This window comes from Vigna unguiculata, chromosome 5, assembly GCF_004118075.2.
Source record: "Vigna unguiculata cultivar IT97K-499-35 chromosome 5, ASM411807v1, whole genome shotgun sequence".
NCBI classification, from domain to species: domain Eukaryota; kingdom Viridiplantae; phylum Streptophyta; class Magnoliopsida; order Fabales; family Fabaceae; genus Vigna; species Vigna unguiculata.
This window is the reverse complement of record NC_040283.1, coordinates 1,070,261-1,084,681: the sequence shown is the minus strand read 5'-3', so window position 1 is coordinate 1,084,681 and position 14,421 is coordinate 1,070,261. Positions and strand designations below refer to the sequence as shown.

Below are 14,421 nucleotides of genomic sequence, written 5' to 3'. Positions count from 1 at the left end.
CGACTAATTGAACATATTAAAAAATAAATAAGTGAAAAAAAGCATGTGAGTTTAAACTATTTGTATACTAACATGTCTAAGCACTCCTACCCTGTCTCCAATTTTTTAATTTTAATCTAACAATTTTTCAAAATTATCCATATTTATGGACAATGTTAAAGTAACTTAAATCACATTTTTCATAAATTTTTTGATTTTATGAAAAATAAAAAATAAACACGTCAAACCAGACCTATATTGCAATATGAGTTCCCCTTTTTTCTTATAGTATGAAAACAACATTTAGTTAATTATTTGTGGCTTTGTTTTATTCATAAAAGTAGGCTACAAACTCAAATGATTGAAAAGATAACTTTGTATATATTTAGTGTATAGTTTATGGTGCACTTTGCATCTACCAAACCAAACTCATTAAATCAGTAGTTTACTTAATAATAGTAGTGATAATAATAATAATTATTATTACAATAATAGTAATAATAATAAAAATACAACACCAAGTTGGTGTATTAGGACAACAATTTGATTGCAAAAAGACAGATAGTTGAAAATGATAACTTGTCTTCCTGAAAATGAAACATTTACCTTTTACCCGTTGCATTTTAGATAACCTTACAAATGATTCAGACGACACATTTGAACAAGTCTATTTTAAGGAAAATTTCATTTTATTTTTAAGGAAATATAATCATATAGTTCAAAATATATTTTAAGATACCAATAAAGTCCAAAGCAATTTTTAAATTAATCATGATGTAATGCATTAATTTGGGAAATACTTGCAAGATGTTCTATTCAATATATAAATCTTTTGTCTTCTATCTACACAAAGATATTGCTTTCAACAACATAAAATTTGGGCATTTAATTATTGTTTGATTGAAATAATGAAATTAATTATAACTTTTTGAAATTAGGAATTTAATTATTAACCTCTTTTTAAAAAGACTTAATTAGTTATGGTTAGTAATTTCTATCAACCACATTTTTTTATTGTATTTAAAGGAATAGAAACTCGGTATCATTGTTATCAACATCTTTTTGGTAAGCATTGATATTTTTTATATTTTAATAAAGGATACTTACATTTCACTTTTTTTTGTTTTATAACAAACGTTTTTTTTTTCATAAATTTTATGTTTCAAAACTTTAATCTTTATATTTTTTATTTTATTTTAGCCAATATAATATTTTTAAATAAATACAAGAAGTGAGTGTTACCTTATTAAAAATACATGTGAAAAAAATATCGTTTCGTTAAGTACATAAAATTCGTAAATTTATATTTAAAAAATAGAGGTTATAAATCTGATTTTATTAGAATATAAGAAAAGTAATGTGAATTTTAAAATTAGAAGAAAAAAAAAATGTAAGCATGTGTCAAAATTTAAGAAGTGCTTACAGCCCAACCTGTTGTTTTCTTCACCAAAATAATTGTTGGGCTTCCAAAACGTATTAATTGGGCTTATTCGGAACTTTTTTCGTTGGGTTTTTATATTTTGGTATTTCTTCCTGCACCAACATGGCTTTTTCCTACACCTTTGAAGGACAAAAGTGTCCTTATATTCTTCCTCTTTTTTTGTCCTCGTTACTCCAGTTGTATTTGCTTTTAGTTTTTTCTACTCATAAAGAGCAAACATATTAGATTGCAAAGCATTTTTGTGCTTAACAAAATTTGTTACAATTAAAAAATACAAAAAATAAGTTTTAAATTATAATTAAGATTTTTTTAATGTAAAAGTGATCTGTAAATTATATAATTTGTAAATATTTTTTAATATCAGACAAAATTTAAGATAATTAAATATCAATAAAACTAATTAATTTTGTTTATTTTATTAAACTTTTAAAACAATATTACCCACACAAAAACATTATTTTATTAAAAACATACATATTCATGATATTTGATAAAATAATAAGATTTTTTAAAATTTTTAACAAAATTTGTAAAATATCTTATAGTGTCTTACATTAAGGATAAAAGGACTAAACGGAGAAATTTAAAAATAATTTATGTAAAATATATTCATTATATTTAAAACCAAGTATCATACAATATTTATTATTTAGTAACTATATGCATTTAAGTTTGAATACCCAGATTCTGATTTTATGAACTGATTTACTATTGAAGAGAAGTAGCTAAGATTGATTTACACTGATTGTAGATGTTCGTTTTTAATTATTTGCGAGTGATGTAAAGAGTGTATTTGTGAGATTGTTTCATTCTCCCATCTTGCTTGAAGAGCGCAAATTTAAAGGTGATAAACTATATTTTACCATAATAACCCTATTTATCATCACCTTATTTTCATGTGTATGCAGAAAAAATTTTGGTTGACGGTGGAAAATTACCAAGGGTGGGATGGCTTGGGCACCTCCATTGTGAGATTGTGATTTTCTTCTGAAAAAAGCAACTAAAACATTTCTCAGACAAATTTTTCCTTCAAGTTTTGAATTTTTTAATTCATATGTTAATTTCTAAATAAAACAGAAAAATAAATAAACAAAGATGAACACAAAATTATTTAAAAAATACAAAATAAATAATAAAATGTGATATTTACATTTTAATGTAACCACTATATTATTTAATATCTAAATATTTTATACTTATTCTTATACCAAATGCATTTTATTCTTTATTTGTTATAATAATAACCTTTATTCAAAACTATTCATTAACTTCTTTTCTAAAAAATATTATTTTAACTCTTCCAAAGATTATTTTATATTATATTTATTAATAAGGATAAATTAGTAATCTTTAATTTCTATTTATTAAAACATTTTTTTATCTATTATATCAATCAAATTCTTCACAAACTTTTATAAAAGTTATTCTCAAATTCACTATACAATCATCTCCAAATTCATAAAAAAAAACAACATAAATATTACTTTCTAATCAACCCAAATCAATCATCTCTCTCCCTCAAATCATCACTCCCACGAGAACACACCCTGATTGCCTTTTTTTACGTAATTACCCTTATTATTTTATTTGAGGGTGTGCCATTCAGCTGTAGGAGGGTGAGGGGAGCTTCTTCCCTTCTTCATGCATTATCCACAACTAAAGTTAAAAACACCATTCATTGCATTTATGTGGCAGGAACCGATACACATTTTGGTTGGTGAAGGGCTTCACAACAATGGGAATGATGTGGTTGGAAATGTTTTTTTTTACATTAAAATATTAAATTTTCTAAATCAAGTAAATTTTAGTTATTTTTTTAATTAATAAATATTAAAAATATTTTTATTTATGATAATAATATATGAGAAACTAATTACAATTTATCTAAATATCATTTTATTATACTTTTTAACACTAAGGACAATTAGGTCTTTTTACATTTTCATCTATTAAATTTATTTTTTCTACTCACATCAATTAAATTTTTCACAAACTTTCACAAAAATTACTCTCAAATTCACTCAAATATCACCCCCAAATCCTTAAAAAAAACAACATAAATATCACATTCTAATCAACACAAATCAATCCTCTCCCTCTCCCTCAAATCACCACAAAAGAACACACCCTCATTCTCTAATCTCTTCATGGCAGAGAGATGAGAGGAGACCCCCATTCCCTCAAACCATCACTTTTCTTCGCTTTTAAATCAATAGAAAGGAACACAAACATTCCCTAAGTTCATCACTTCTTATCACCCGTGCCCTGTAATTACCTAGATGAGAACACAACCTTAATGTTCTTTACTAACGAACCGAATACCAAGATAAAAATAATGAATGTCAAAACCTTTTTTCTCTTTTTGCACAACTTAATAAATGTGAGTGAACGTGAATAGTGAAGAGAAATAGTAAAAAACACGCATTACTTTATTTTAAGGAATATGTGTGGAATAGAATAGATTTTTTTTTTGTTTTAATAAAAATATTTATTTCTATTTTATTTCACACATATTCCTTACAAATAAAGTAATGCGTGTTTTTTACTATTTTTATCTTTTTTTTATATTCCATCTATTTCATTTTTTCTCTCTACCACAATAGCGCAAATGATATTTAAATTTATTTTAAAACATTTTTAATAACAATATAATTCATTTTTATTTTTATTTTCACGTTGCAGTTTTCTTAGTTAAAAGAGGTGAAATAAGATAAATTAGAAAAAGGTATAGGTTACTGTGTAAGAAAAAGAAAAAGAATAAGAGATAGACGAGCTCTTAAAAAAAGTGATTTAAAGATCAAATGAATTTATAAATTTAAAGAAATAATAGATTAAAATAATTTAGAAATAAATGTTTTAACTAGATTGAAAATAATATGTGAATCTTACATTTTACATTTTAAGTTGTATATTTTTAATATTTAAAGTCAATGTATTTATTTCCCACGATAATTGTTTTTTTTCACTTGATGGAATATTTATGAAAGAGAAATATGTTTGGTTTAGAGGTTTTAACAATTTGAAGTATATTATCTATATCACAATATGGTCAATTAGTTTTTTCTTTTATAGAATTTAATTTTTCTTTCCCTTTTTAGTTTGCTGTTCAATTTTATTATTCATCATAATATAATTAGTTTATGGACTAAAAGAGGACATAAAAAAGGTAAAAAAATTTCAAAAATCAAATAATTAAATATAAAGTGAAGAAATATTATTTAAAAATTTCATAAGATATTTTTTCTTTACAAAATCTATTACATAAATTTATATTATTTTAATTAATAAAACTAATTATTCTAAATTTAAATATAAAAAAAAATAAAAATAATGATGATTAATTATATCTTAATTAATATTAAAAAATATTTAAATATATTAAATCAGCTAATATTTTAAAATAATATAGTATCTATTTTTATTTTTTTAAAATCCCATACGTTGAAAAAGTTGTTACGTGTCCAAGCTGGCAGATACAGAGAAGGCTCTGGAACCAACCAGAAGTTGAGAGAGGCGTTCTGCGTATCATCGCGTTCCCATGTAAGCAAAGAAGATTCTAGAAATATAAATTTCAAAAATGATAAATCCCACATTTATATAAGCCTCTTCTTCTCTCTACCCTAACAAATCGTAACAATTCTTTGGAGTCTTTACTATTCTTCTCTTTTTCTTTCACAGTTTCGGCGCTTTACAAGCTAAAGCTTCTTCTCTATATTTTCTGTTATCTCGTCCGCGGATCTAGCAATGGCCGGAAAAGGAGATGGTCCTGCCATCGGAATCGATCTCGGCACCACCTACTCCTGTGTCGGAGTGTGGCAGCATGACCGTGTAGAAATCATCGCCAATGACCAGGGTAACAGGACGACGCCGTCTTACGTCGCTTTTACCGATTCCGAACGGTTGATCGGTGACGCCGCTAAGAATCAGGTCGCCATGAACCCTATCAACACCGTTTTTGGTAAGATCTGCATCTGAATCATCGCTTTATTACGATCTGTTCATCGCTTATATCTCTATTCGATAGTAACGTGTGTCTAGTGTTCCTGTATATCTGGATCTGTTATTTGCAACACGATTGTTCTCATATTGTAATTTTTATTTTGTCAGCTTATTATTATTGATATTTTTGACTTTGTTGTTGTTTATGTTGTTGTCATATATGTTATATGAGTTAAATGATCATTATAGAAATACTGACAGTTTGAACTGAGTTACTGCATTATTGGTTGTTTCACATGAGTCGCTTTGGTAGAACAAATACTTGTATCGTAAATTGGGATATGATTTTTAATTGAATAATGTTGTTATGCACATGCTATATTTGTTTGTTGGAATCTGATATTGGAGGAGTTTTATAATTCTTCGTGGTAATTTTATTTTATTTTAATAATAGGCAACATTTACATTAGTTATTTGTTAAAATATAGTTTTGATTTGAATAAGATTATGTGCATGCTTATTGTGAGGGGAGTTGTAATATTTGTCTGCTTTAGTAACAGTAGGCGTTGTCGGCGACGGCGGCGTTGTTATATTTGAAGCTTTTTTGTTGACATATTATTGATCATTTGTTGTAAAATTTCAGATGCTAAGCGTTTGATCGGAAGGAGATTTTCTGACACAACCGTCCAGAGTGACGTGAAGTTGTGGCCGTTCAAAGTTGTTGCTGGTCCTGCTGACAAGCCTATGATTGTTGTAAACTACAAGGGTGAGGAGAAGCAGTTTGCTGCTGAGGAGATTTCCTCTATGGTCCTCATGAAGATGCGTGAGATTGCCGAGGCTTATCTCGGATCAGCTGTGAAGAATGCTGTGGTCACAGTTCCTGCATACTTCAACGATTCCCAGCGTCAGGCTACAAAGGATGCTGGAGTTATTGCGGGCCTTAATGTCATGCGAATCATCAATGAACCCACGGCTGCCGCCATTGCTTATGGTCTTGACAAGAAAGCCACTAGTGTGGGTGAGAAGAACGTCTTGATCTTTGATTTGGGCGGTGGAACTTTTGATGTTTCTCTCCTCACTATTGAGGAGGGTATTTTTGAAGTTAAGGCCACTGCCGGAGATACTCATCTTGGAGGTGAAGATTTTGACAACAGAATGGTTAACCATTTTGTTCAGGAGTTTAAGAGGAAGCACAAGAAGGATATCAGTGGGAACCCAAGGGCTCTAAGGCGATTGAGGACTGCCTGCGAGAGGGCGAAGAGGACTCTCTCGTCTACTGCACAGACCACAATTGAGATTGATTCTCTTTACGAAGGTGTTGACTTCTACACAACTATCACCCGTGCTAGGTTTGAGGAGCTGAACATGGATCTGTTCAGAAAGTGTATGGAACCTGTTGAAAAATGTCTGAGGGATGCAAAGATGGACAAGAGCACCGTCCACGATGTTGTCCTAGTTGGTGGATCCACAAGAATTCCCAAGGTGCAGCAGCTGTTGCAAGATTTCTTTAATGGTAAGGAACTTTGCAAGAGTATCAATCCAGACGAGGCTGTTGCCTATGGAGCTGCTGTTCAGGCAGCAATATTGAGCGGTGAGGGTAATGAGAAAGTGCAGGACCTGTTGCTGTTGGACGTTACACCCCTTTCTCTTGGTTTGGAAACTGCCGGTGGTGTCATGACTGTTCTCATTCCAAGGAACACCACCATTCCCACCAAGAAGGAGCAAGTGTTTTCTACTTATTCCGACAACCAACCCGGTGTCTTGATTCAGGTGTACGAGGGAGAGAGAGCTAGAACCAGGGACAACAACTTGTTGGGTAAATTTGAGCTTTCTGGCATTCCCCCTGCACCCAGGGGTGTTCCTCAGATCACCGTTTGCTTTGACATAGATGCCAATGGTATCTTGAATGTCTCAGCCGAGGACAAGACCACCGGTCAGAAGAACAAGATTACTATTACCAATGACAAGGGTAGACTCTCAAAGGACGAGATTGAGAAGATGGTCCAGGAGGCTGAAAAGTACAAGGCAGAGGATGAGGAGCACAAGAAGAAGGTTGATGCAAAGAATGCCCTGGAAAATTATGCCTACAACATGAGGAACACTATTAAGGATGAGAAGATTGCTTCCAAGCTTTCTGCTGATGATAAAAAGAAAATTGAAGATGCCATTGAGAGTGCTATTCATTGGTTGGACAGCAACCAACTTGCCGAAGCAGATGAGTTCGAGGACAAGATGAAGGAGCTTGAGAGCATTTGCAATCCAATCATTGCAAAGATGTACCAGGGTGCAGGTGCTCCCGACATGGCTGGAGGCATGGATGAAGATGTTCCACCATCTGCGTCTGGTGGTGCTGGTCCCAAGATCGAAGAAGTTGATTAAACTGTTTACTTGTTTTCATGTTCTGCTGGACTTATTTACCTTTTCTCTTTATTATATTTTGTTCAGAATTTTGGCCCAACATTTTGGTTTCTCACTGTTCTAGTCCGGAATAGTTTATCCGGACTTAACTTGGACTACAAATGTTAAAAATCTCTTGGTAAAGATAACAGTTTTATCGGCCAAATATTTCTCTTATTTTTTTCAAATGTTTATCTTTAATATTGCGAAAATGTTTCACATTGCAGCTATTAGATTTTTTATAATATTTTGTTTCAAGTATGAATGAAAGTGCTTATAATTTTATCGACTTGGCAAGCAGATTTAAAATTGGACAATTGCTACAAATAGATAATTTATGTTCCCATGTGGTATGGAGTGTGGAAAAACTCATTTGGCGGTTTACACAATTCATAAAAGTTGGCAATTGTTTGTTGTATGAATTGTTGCACGTAGAAGTGTCGTTATGCAGAAAATGTGCAAGATAGAAATGTTTGACACAATTATCACTTTGACATCATGTCGAATCTAATGTTCTATTAGGAAATTAAGAATTGCGCAAGATTATTTGATTTTTGATATGGCCCTCGCTGTGGGTGGGTTGTATGTTATCTCATCGTCTGCATCCTCCCATGCCTACCTCAACATAATTAATATCGTTTTAAATTATTCTTCTAGATATTTGTTTTCCGAGAAAACACTATTTTCATCGCTATTTCCTTCCATCATTATTCTCATTAGAGATAGATCTTAGTCTTTGTAAAGTTACAAATTTAGCCTGCTACCATTTCAATCAATCTTATTAACAGCATCTTTCAAACATTTTGAATTATAAAAATATTTTTCAGTTCGAAATATTGAGCAAACGATTTATTTTTTTTCTAAACAAATAGAAAAAAAAACCAATTATCGTGTTTTAGTTCTTGAAGGTTGAAGAAATCGATGGGTTCGTGTTGATCAACAAAACTATTCATTCGGGCCTGCAGTTCGATCAAACTAAAACGTTGTGTAAACAATTTTAAGCAATTTCTTTTGGCACCCCATCTCAATTTCCTAAAAGTTTAAATAATTTCAAGTGACATAGTTTGAAAATCTATTTTAAATTGTGTAAAATTTTAAAATATATTATGAAAAAAATATCTTTAACGTAAAAAACATATCCTTTATAATTTAAATAACGTAATCTAAAAGTGTATTATACAACACTTTCTAGATTATATAATTTAAAAATATATTCTAAATTGTTTAATTTAATTTAAAAGTTAATTTATATAATATACTTCAGAACAATTTTCACATTATTAAAATATAATTTGAAATATAAAAATATATTTTAAGTTATGTAATCTTAAATGTGCTTTTAGATTACATATATATATATATATATATATACACTTTTTCAATACACCATAAAATACACAAACAGAAAGAAACTTCTAAGGTGAAAAAATAATTTCCTCGATTTCCTGGTACAAAGTTCGAGTTCTTTTCATGGACTACACTATTTTAAGTGTATCAAAGAAGACAATTCCAGTTTTAAGCTATCAATATAATAAATAAATAATTAGATTTATAAGTTAAAATTAACCCTTGCATTATAGAAGTTAATCCTATGTTTATATAACGGTATCAAACTTGCAGAAGTAGGGGTTGTGGGTGAGTGTTACCTGTTGTTTTTTATTTTGTCTTTTTCTGTGCTAAGAAAATGAGAAGTTTATAACCAACCAAAGCCACCCTCAAGAATTCATAGGCACTGCCTTCTGTTTTCCGGGAACAAAATAAACAATACCAAAAAGAAATGTTATTAGATAGATATGTTACATGTCATACACGTTTTTTTAATAGACGTCGAAATAAAAATATAAACCATTTAAATATATTAAAAAACGTGTTTGATATTTAAACAAATTTAATGTAATTAAATTGAAAATAATTTATTTTTTAAGTTTTGTGATCAAAATAATCGATGTTTCAAACATGTCAAATTTCAAAGACTTAAAAATATATAATTATGTAAATATTCAACATGAAGCAGAAGGAATCTCTCATATAAATTTCTAAATCTCATATTTCTAGATAAGACAGTGAAATTAAGACAACATGTTATCAAAGATAAATCACTCAACAAATTTTAAACAATCACAGTACTTTTATGGAAATTTTGTCAATAAGAAACACAAATAACAAATTAATTAGTGCTATTTTTCTATCTTAGAGAGATTTATAAAAGAAAGGTTCTTTTAAGAGAGACTCTTACCATATTTTTTATTTACAAGATTTGAATCCTAAACTTAATTAATATATACAATAGATTACTTTCAGTGGGATAGTAGCACTAATCCATAAGTAGTATTCAACTCATAATATGTATAAAATATAGATCCATTACTTAATATGTTCCTGTTTGATACCCATTCAAGAAGCTAATTTATTAAGTATACGGCAAATAGTTTGATTAATTAATGAATCACTAATAACAGAAATAAATTAATCCAGACAACATAAAATCCATAACCGGCCTTGACTGACACATCCTAGGGTTCTGTTGCCCATCTTCTACTAATATTAATTCAGGCTTTATGCCATGAAATAAGGTAAGGAATGAAAATGTAGGACTCTTGTCCCAAATGTTTCACCAAATACTAAAATGGATCTTGACCATGCTAACTTTATTTATTCTTTTCTCACTTGTATAAGTTCGTTTTATTAGAAAAATGATTTGTTAACTACTACATTTTGATAACTTTTTCTTATGTTATTTTTAAGTAATTTTTTATTTTTTTATTTTTAATATTTCAAAATTATTTAGAAGATGATATTTTATATTATAAAAAAAATTATCAAAATCTCAAAATATTATTATCCTTATATATATATGATTAGGTTTTATATATGTAAAATATTTGACATTATTTTTGTTTCAAAATCTTAAAATAATAACATTACGAGTCTTTCATTTTATATAAAATTTAATTTTATATTTTTTATCTCATATGGACTTTGACTCACCGGATTATTTTCAAAATTATTAATGTAATAAATTTAAGTAGAAGGTTTTAAGTTAAAGTGCAATTGATCTATTCATAATATTTTGTTGGTATTATCAAATCTCTTTGAAAGACTCATTACTATATAAGTATAAATATTTTTTCTTCCAATCACTTAATTAATTAGCAGCAAATTAACAAATTTTCCCGCCATTTATTTTGTTGCATTGGAGCATCATGATCTATCAAAAGAATCAAAGAGAAGCAACGTTGCTTCACTTTCAAATAACAATCTCTGTCAAAACAAAAAATCATGGTATAGTGAAAAGCATTCAACAAAAACCATGATTAAGATTTTACAAACCCAAGCATAGGAGGAAGCTTTCAGATGTGGAATCATTGTCCCTCCCATTTGTCAGTGAGTGCATAACATAACACCAAGTAGTACCAACTAGAGTCATGGGAGAAATGAAATCTTCACTTCTCTGAAGGATCTTATATTACAATTTACATTGGATGTGCAATGACACAGTGACAATGTGACATGTCACTTTCATGTTTTTTTTTTGTTTTTGTTTTTGTTTTTTTTTTTTAATTTTCTGATCCCATGTGAGCCTCTCTCGAAGGACGAGACCCTCCAACCATAAGCCAGACAGGTACATGCTCACTCTCTATAGTTATTTTCTGGCTCCTGGTTTTGGTGCATCCTCATAGTGGTTTATGGTTTAGAGGATCTTTTCCTTTCCATTATTCTGTTTTCACCAGTTTAAAAGTGTTGCATTATCACATTCTTTGAGGCTAATGATGAGACTAATCCATATCAGGGTGTTTAATCTTTAATCCCAAATGGGGTTAGGTTAAAGCCAAGGGCCCATGGGCTTATTATGCTTATGATTTGCATGTGTTGCTTTCAAGAGAAAAGGGAGCTTTTTGGTTGGTTGGCTCTTTTAGCAGATTGCTGTTCTGAGAGACTCTGCATTTTGCAACCAAGGTTTGTCATTATGCCATGCTTTATTGGTGGGCATTTGTAGTTACAGTATTACATTCATACATTAATCTTTTTTACTGAAAAGATTATCCACAATTTCAGTGCTTGAATTCGGAATCTGAGGATAAATTCTCGAGAGTTTCAGTTAATTGCTCGTGAGATTTTAGGGAAACTCATAAACATGTGTTGAAACTGGGTTTTGATTTTGTTTTTGTAGCCCTCTGGTGTGTTTGATGTAATTTTGTGGGTTGGGTTAGGTTACATATATGTTAAGCATCTTTGGTGATTGTGCAAGTTCAAGTGTTTTCAATGTGATTTGAGGACAAAGATGAAATCCTTGAGTAGTGTAGGTCTTGGTCTCAGTATTATTTTTGGTTGCCTTTTGTTGGCTCTGGTAGCTGAGGTTTACTATCTGCTATGGTGGAAGAAGAGGATAACCAACAGAGAGATTGAGAATGATTATGGCAACCCTGTGAAGGAATTGTTCTACATGTTTTGTTGGAAAAGGCCATCATCATCATCATCTTCTTTGAGGCAAACAAGTTTCACTCCTCCTGAGCTATGTTCTTCAATGAGAATTGGTGACACCCTTGTTCATGACCCAGAACAAGTTCATTCTCACAGTGGCAAGGACTTTGTTTTCAAACCGTTTGGGGATGATAGCATCGATGCAGAGTACATGAGGCAACAGGATCTCTTAGGTCCTCCAAGGTTCTTGTTCACCATAGTAGAAGAATCAAAAGAAGATTTAGAATCTGATGATGGAAAATCAAAGTGTGACAAGAGTGGAAAAGGTTCAAGGGGTAGAAGCTTGGGTGATTTGCTGGTTGTGGAGACACCATACATGACACCTACTTCTTCTCCACCTTTTTTCACTCCTCCTTTTGGTACTCCTATCAGTCCCTATAACCAGCGAGGATTCAACCCTCTTTTTGAAACAGCAACTGATGCTGAGTTCAACAGATTAAAGTCCTCACCTCCTCCAAAATTCAAGTTCTTGCAGGAAGCAGAAGAGAAGCTTAGAAGAAAACTAGAACAAGATGAAAATAAGGGACATGGAGATGAGGTTGAAGGTGGTTCTTTCATCACAATAGTTGTTGACAAGAAAACAGAAAAAGAGGTTAATCACCACCAACATCCTCGTCCACCACAGTACCATTCAAGCACTTCACAGGTACTTCCATTAGCTTCATGACACATTCACCAAACAAGAAGAAAGAAACCAGCTAACACCAAAGTTCTGGCAAGTCAATTATGAGTTTATTTCTTCATTAATCTTTCTAATTACATGTTGAACAATCCCACCTTTTTCGTAATGGGAATTTGTTTCTCCCCTTGAGTTGTATTGGGATGCAGTTATGGTTTAATCTGCTAAGCCAGTTGTGAGATGTACTACTCTCAATGTTTCATAACCATATGGGGGACCATATTTTCAGCGCATAAATGCTTCAAGGTGGGTCTGATGAAATTGGAAAGTTTATTTATATTTCATTTTACTAAACCTTACAAGGCTTCTTGTAGAGAGTGAGAAATGGGGTAGAAAGATCAAGAAGAACTTTCAAGAAAGTTGTTGAAAATGTCATGTCATGGTAAATATCTCCAAAAATCTAAAATCTAATGACATGCTATGATTTGTGTAATCAGTTTATCAGAAATCTTTTATTTTGTTGTGTAATTAAGATTCCAATGACACTTTTTTTCCCATTTGAATGATGCATCTGACTCTATCATGGTAATTATTTCAATTGTTTTGTGGGATATGAGATGGTCCATCCTTTTGCATACAAGTTGCTGTCTTGTGAGGGTAGTTGAAAGAATTGTTTCAGGGCCATGCCATTTTTTTTTGCTCCTCTCTTTATTAGCCTGCTAGTGAATGAGACATATGTTAAACCAACATTGTCCCATGTCATGTTTTTCTGCATATTTGTCTGCAACTCAATTTTCCCACTAAACTTTTATGATAAAAATATGTGGGCCGTGTGATCAAAATTTGATGAAGATGAAACAAAGGCCAGTGGTGAAGCAGGGTTAATGTGCACATTGCTCAGACAATGACCAATTCACCACTGAAGTAAGTGACAAATTTGTAAAAGAGAGACTCAGATTTTGTGGCTTTTTGGTAAACAACAAGAAGAGGTGTAATTGCCCGTGAATATGTGTCGTGGGTCATGACCGAAAGTGCCATCTTTTCTAGCCCCACCACCACGTTGAAGAATCATAACAGGTCAGAATAAAGAATAAAATAAGGCTTTAAGCATAACCTTTTGTGGCATCTTTTGGTGTTGCATATTGAAGGTACACGCATATATTTATCAGCCATTAACCTTCAACTAAAATCCTAATAATATCTAGATTTTTAGATTCATTGATACTATCTATGCTGGCTCTTAGTTTTTCGATCCAAAAGATGATTCTTCTTTGCCTCCCTTAAACACATATGAATGCCAAGTGGAGAATGAATATTGATTTGTTTGGTTGTAAAGGAGGAAAATATCTTAATTAATCAGAGAACTAATTGGTTCTGTTTGACTTAGATTTAATGATGAATAGTTTGGTTCAGTTTGGATGGTGTGGGATTTTGACTACTACAGATACTTTTAACTTTCAATTCAAAAATATGAAAAACCATAACTTTTTCATAAAAATAATCTCAGTTTATCGCAGAAAGTAATAATATATGAACACTACTAGTAATCTAAAATTGTTTTTTT

At 30.9% G+C, this 14,421-nt stretch overlaps 2 protein-coding genes across 2 annotated transcripts; both read left to right on the top strand.

The window, feature by feature from the left end:
• Positions 1–5,009: 5,009 nt before the first annotated feature.
• Positions 5,010–7,998, top strand: LOC114184936 (heat shock cognate 70 kDa protein 2-like). The gene is made up of 2 exons (XM_028072351.1): positions 5,010–5,378; positions 6,003–7,998. Exons 1-2 carry the CDS (start codon positions 5,165–5,167, stop codon positions 7,736–7,738), a joined length of 1,950 nt encoding a protein of 649 aa, XP_027928152.1. The 5' UTR covers positions 5,010–5,164; the 3' UTR covers positions 7,739–7,998.
• Positions 7,999–11,376: 3,378 nt separating this feature from the next.
• Positions 11,377–13,350, top strand: LOC114184937. The gene is made up of 2 exons (XM_028072352.1): positions 11,377–11,713; positions 11,813–13,350. The coding sequence occupies exon 2, from the start codon at positions 12,039–12,041 to the stop codon at positions 12,903–12,905; it is 867 nt and encodes a 288-aa protein (XP_027928153.1). The 5' UTR covers positions 11,377–11,713; positions 11,813–12,038; the 3' UTR covers positions 12,906–13,350.
• The last annotated feature ends 1,071 nt before the right edge of the window (positions 13,351–14,421 follow it).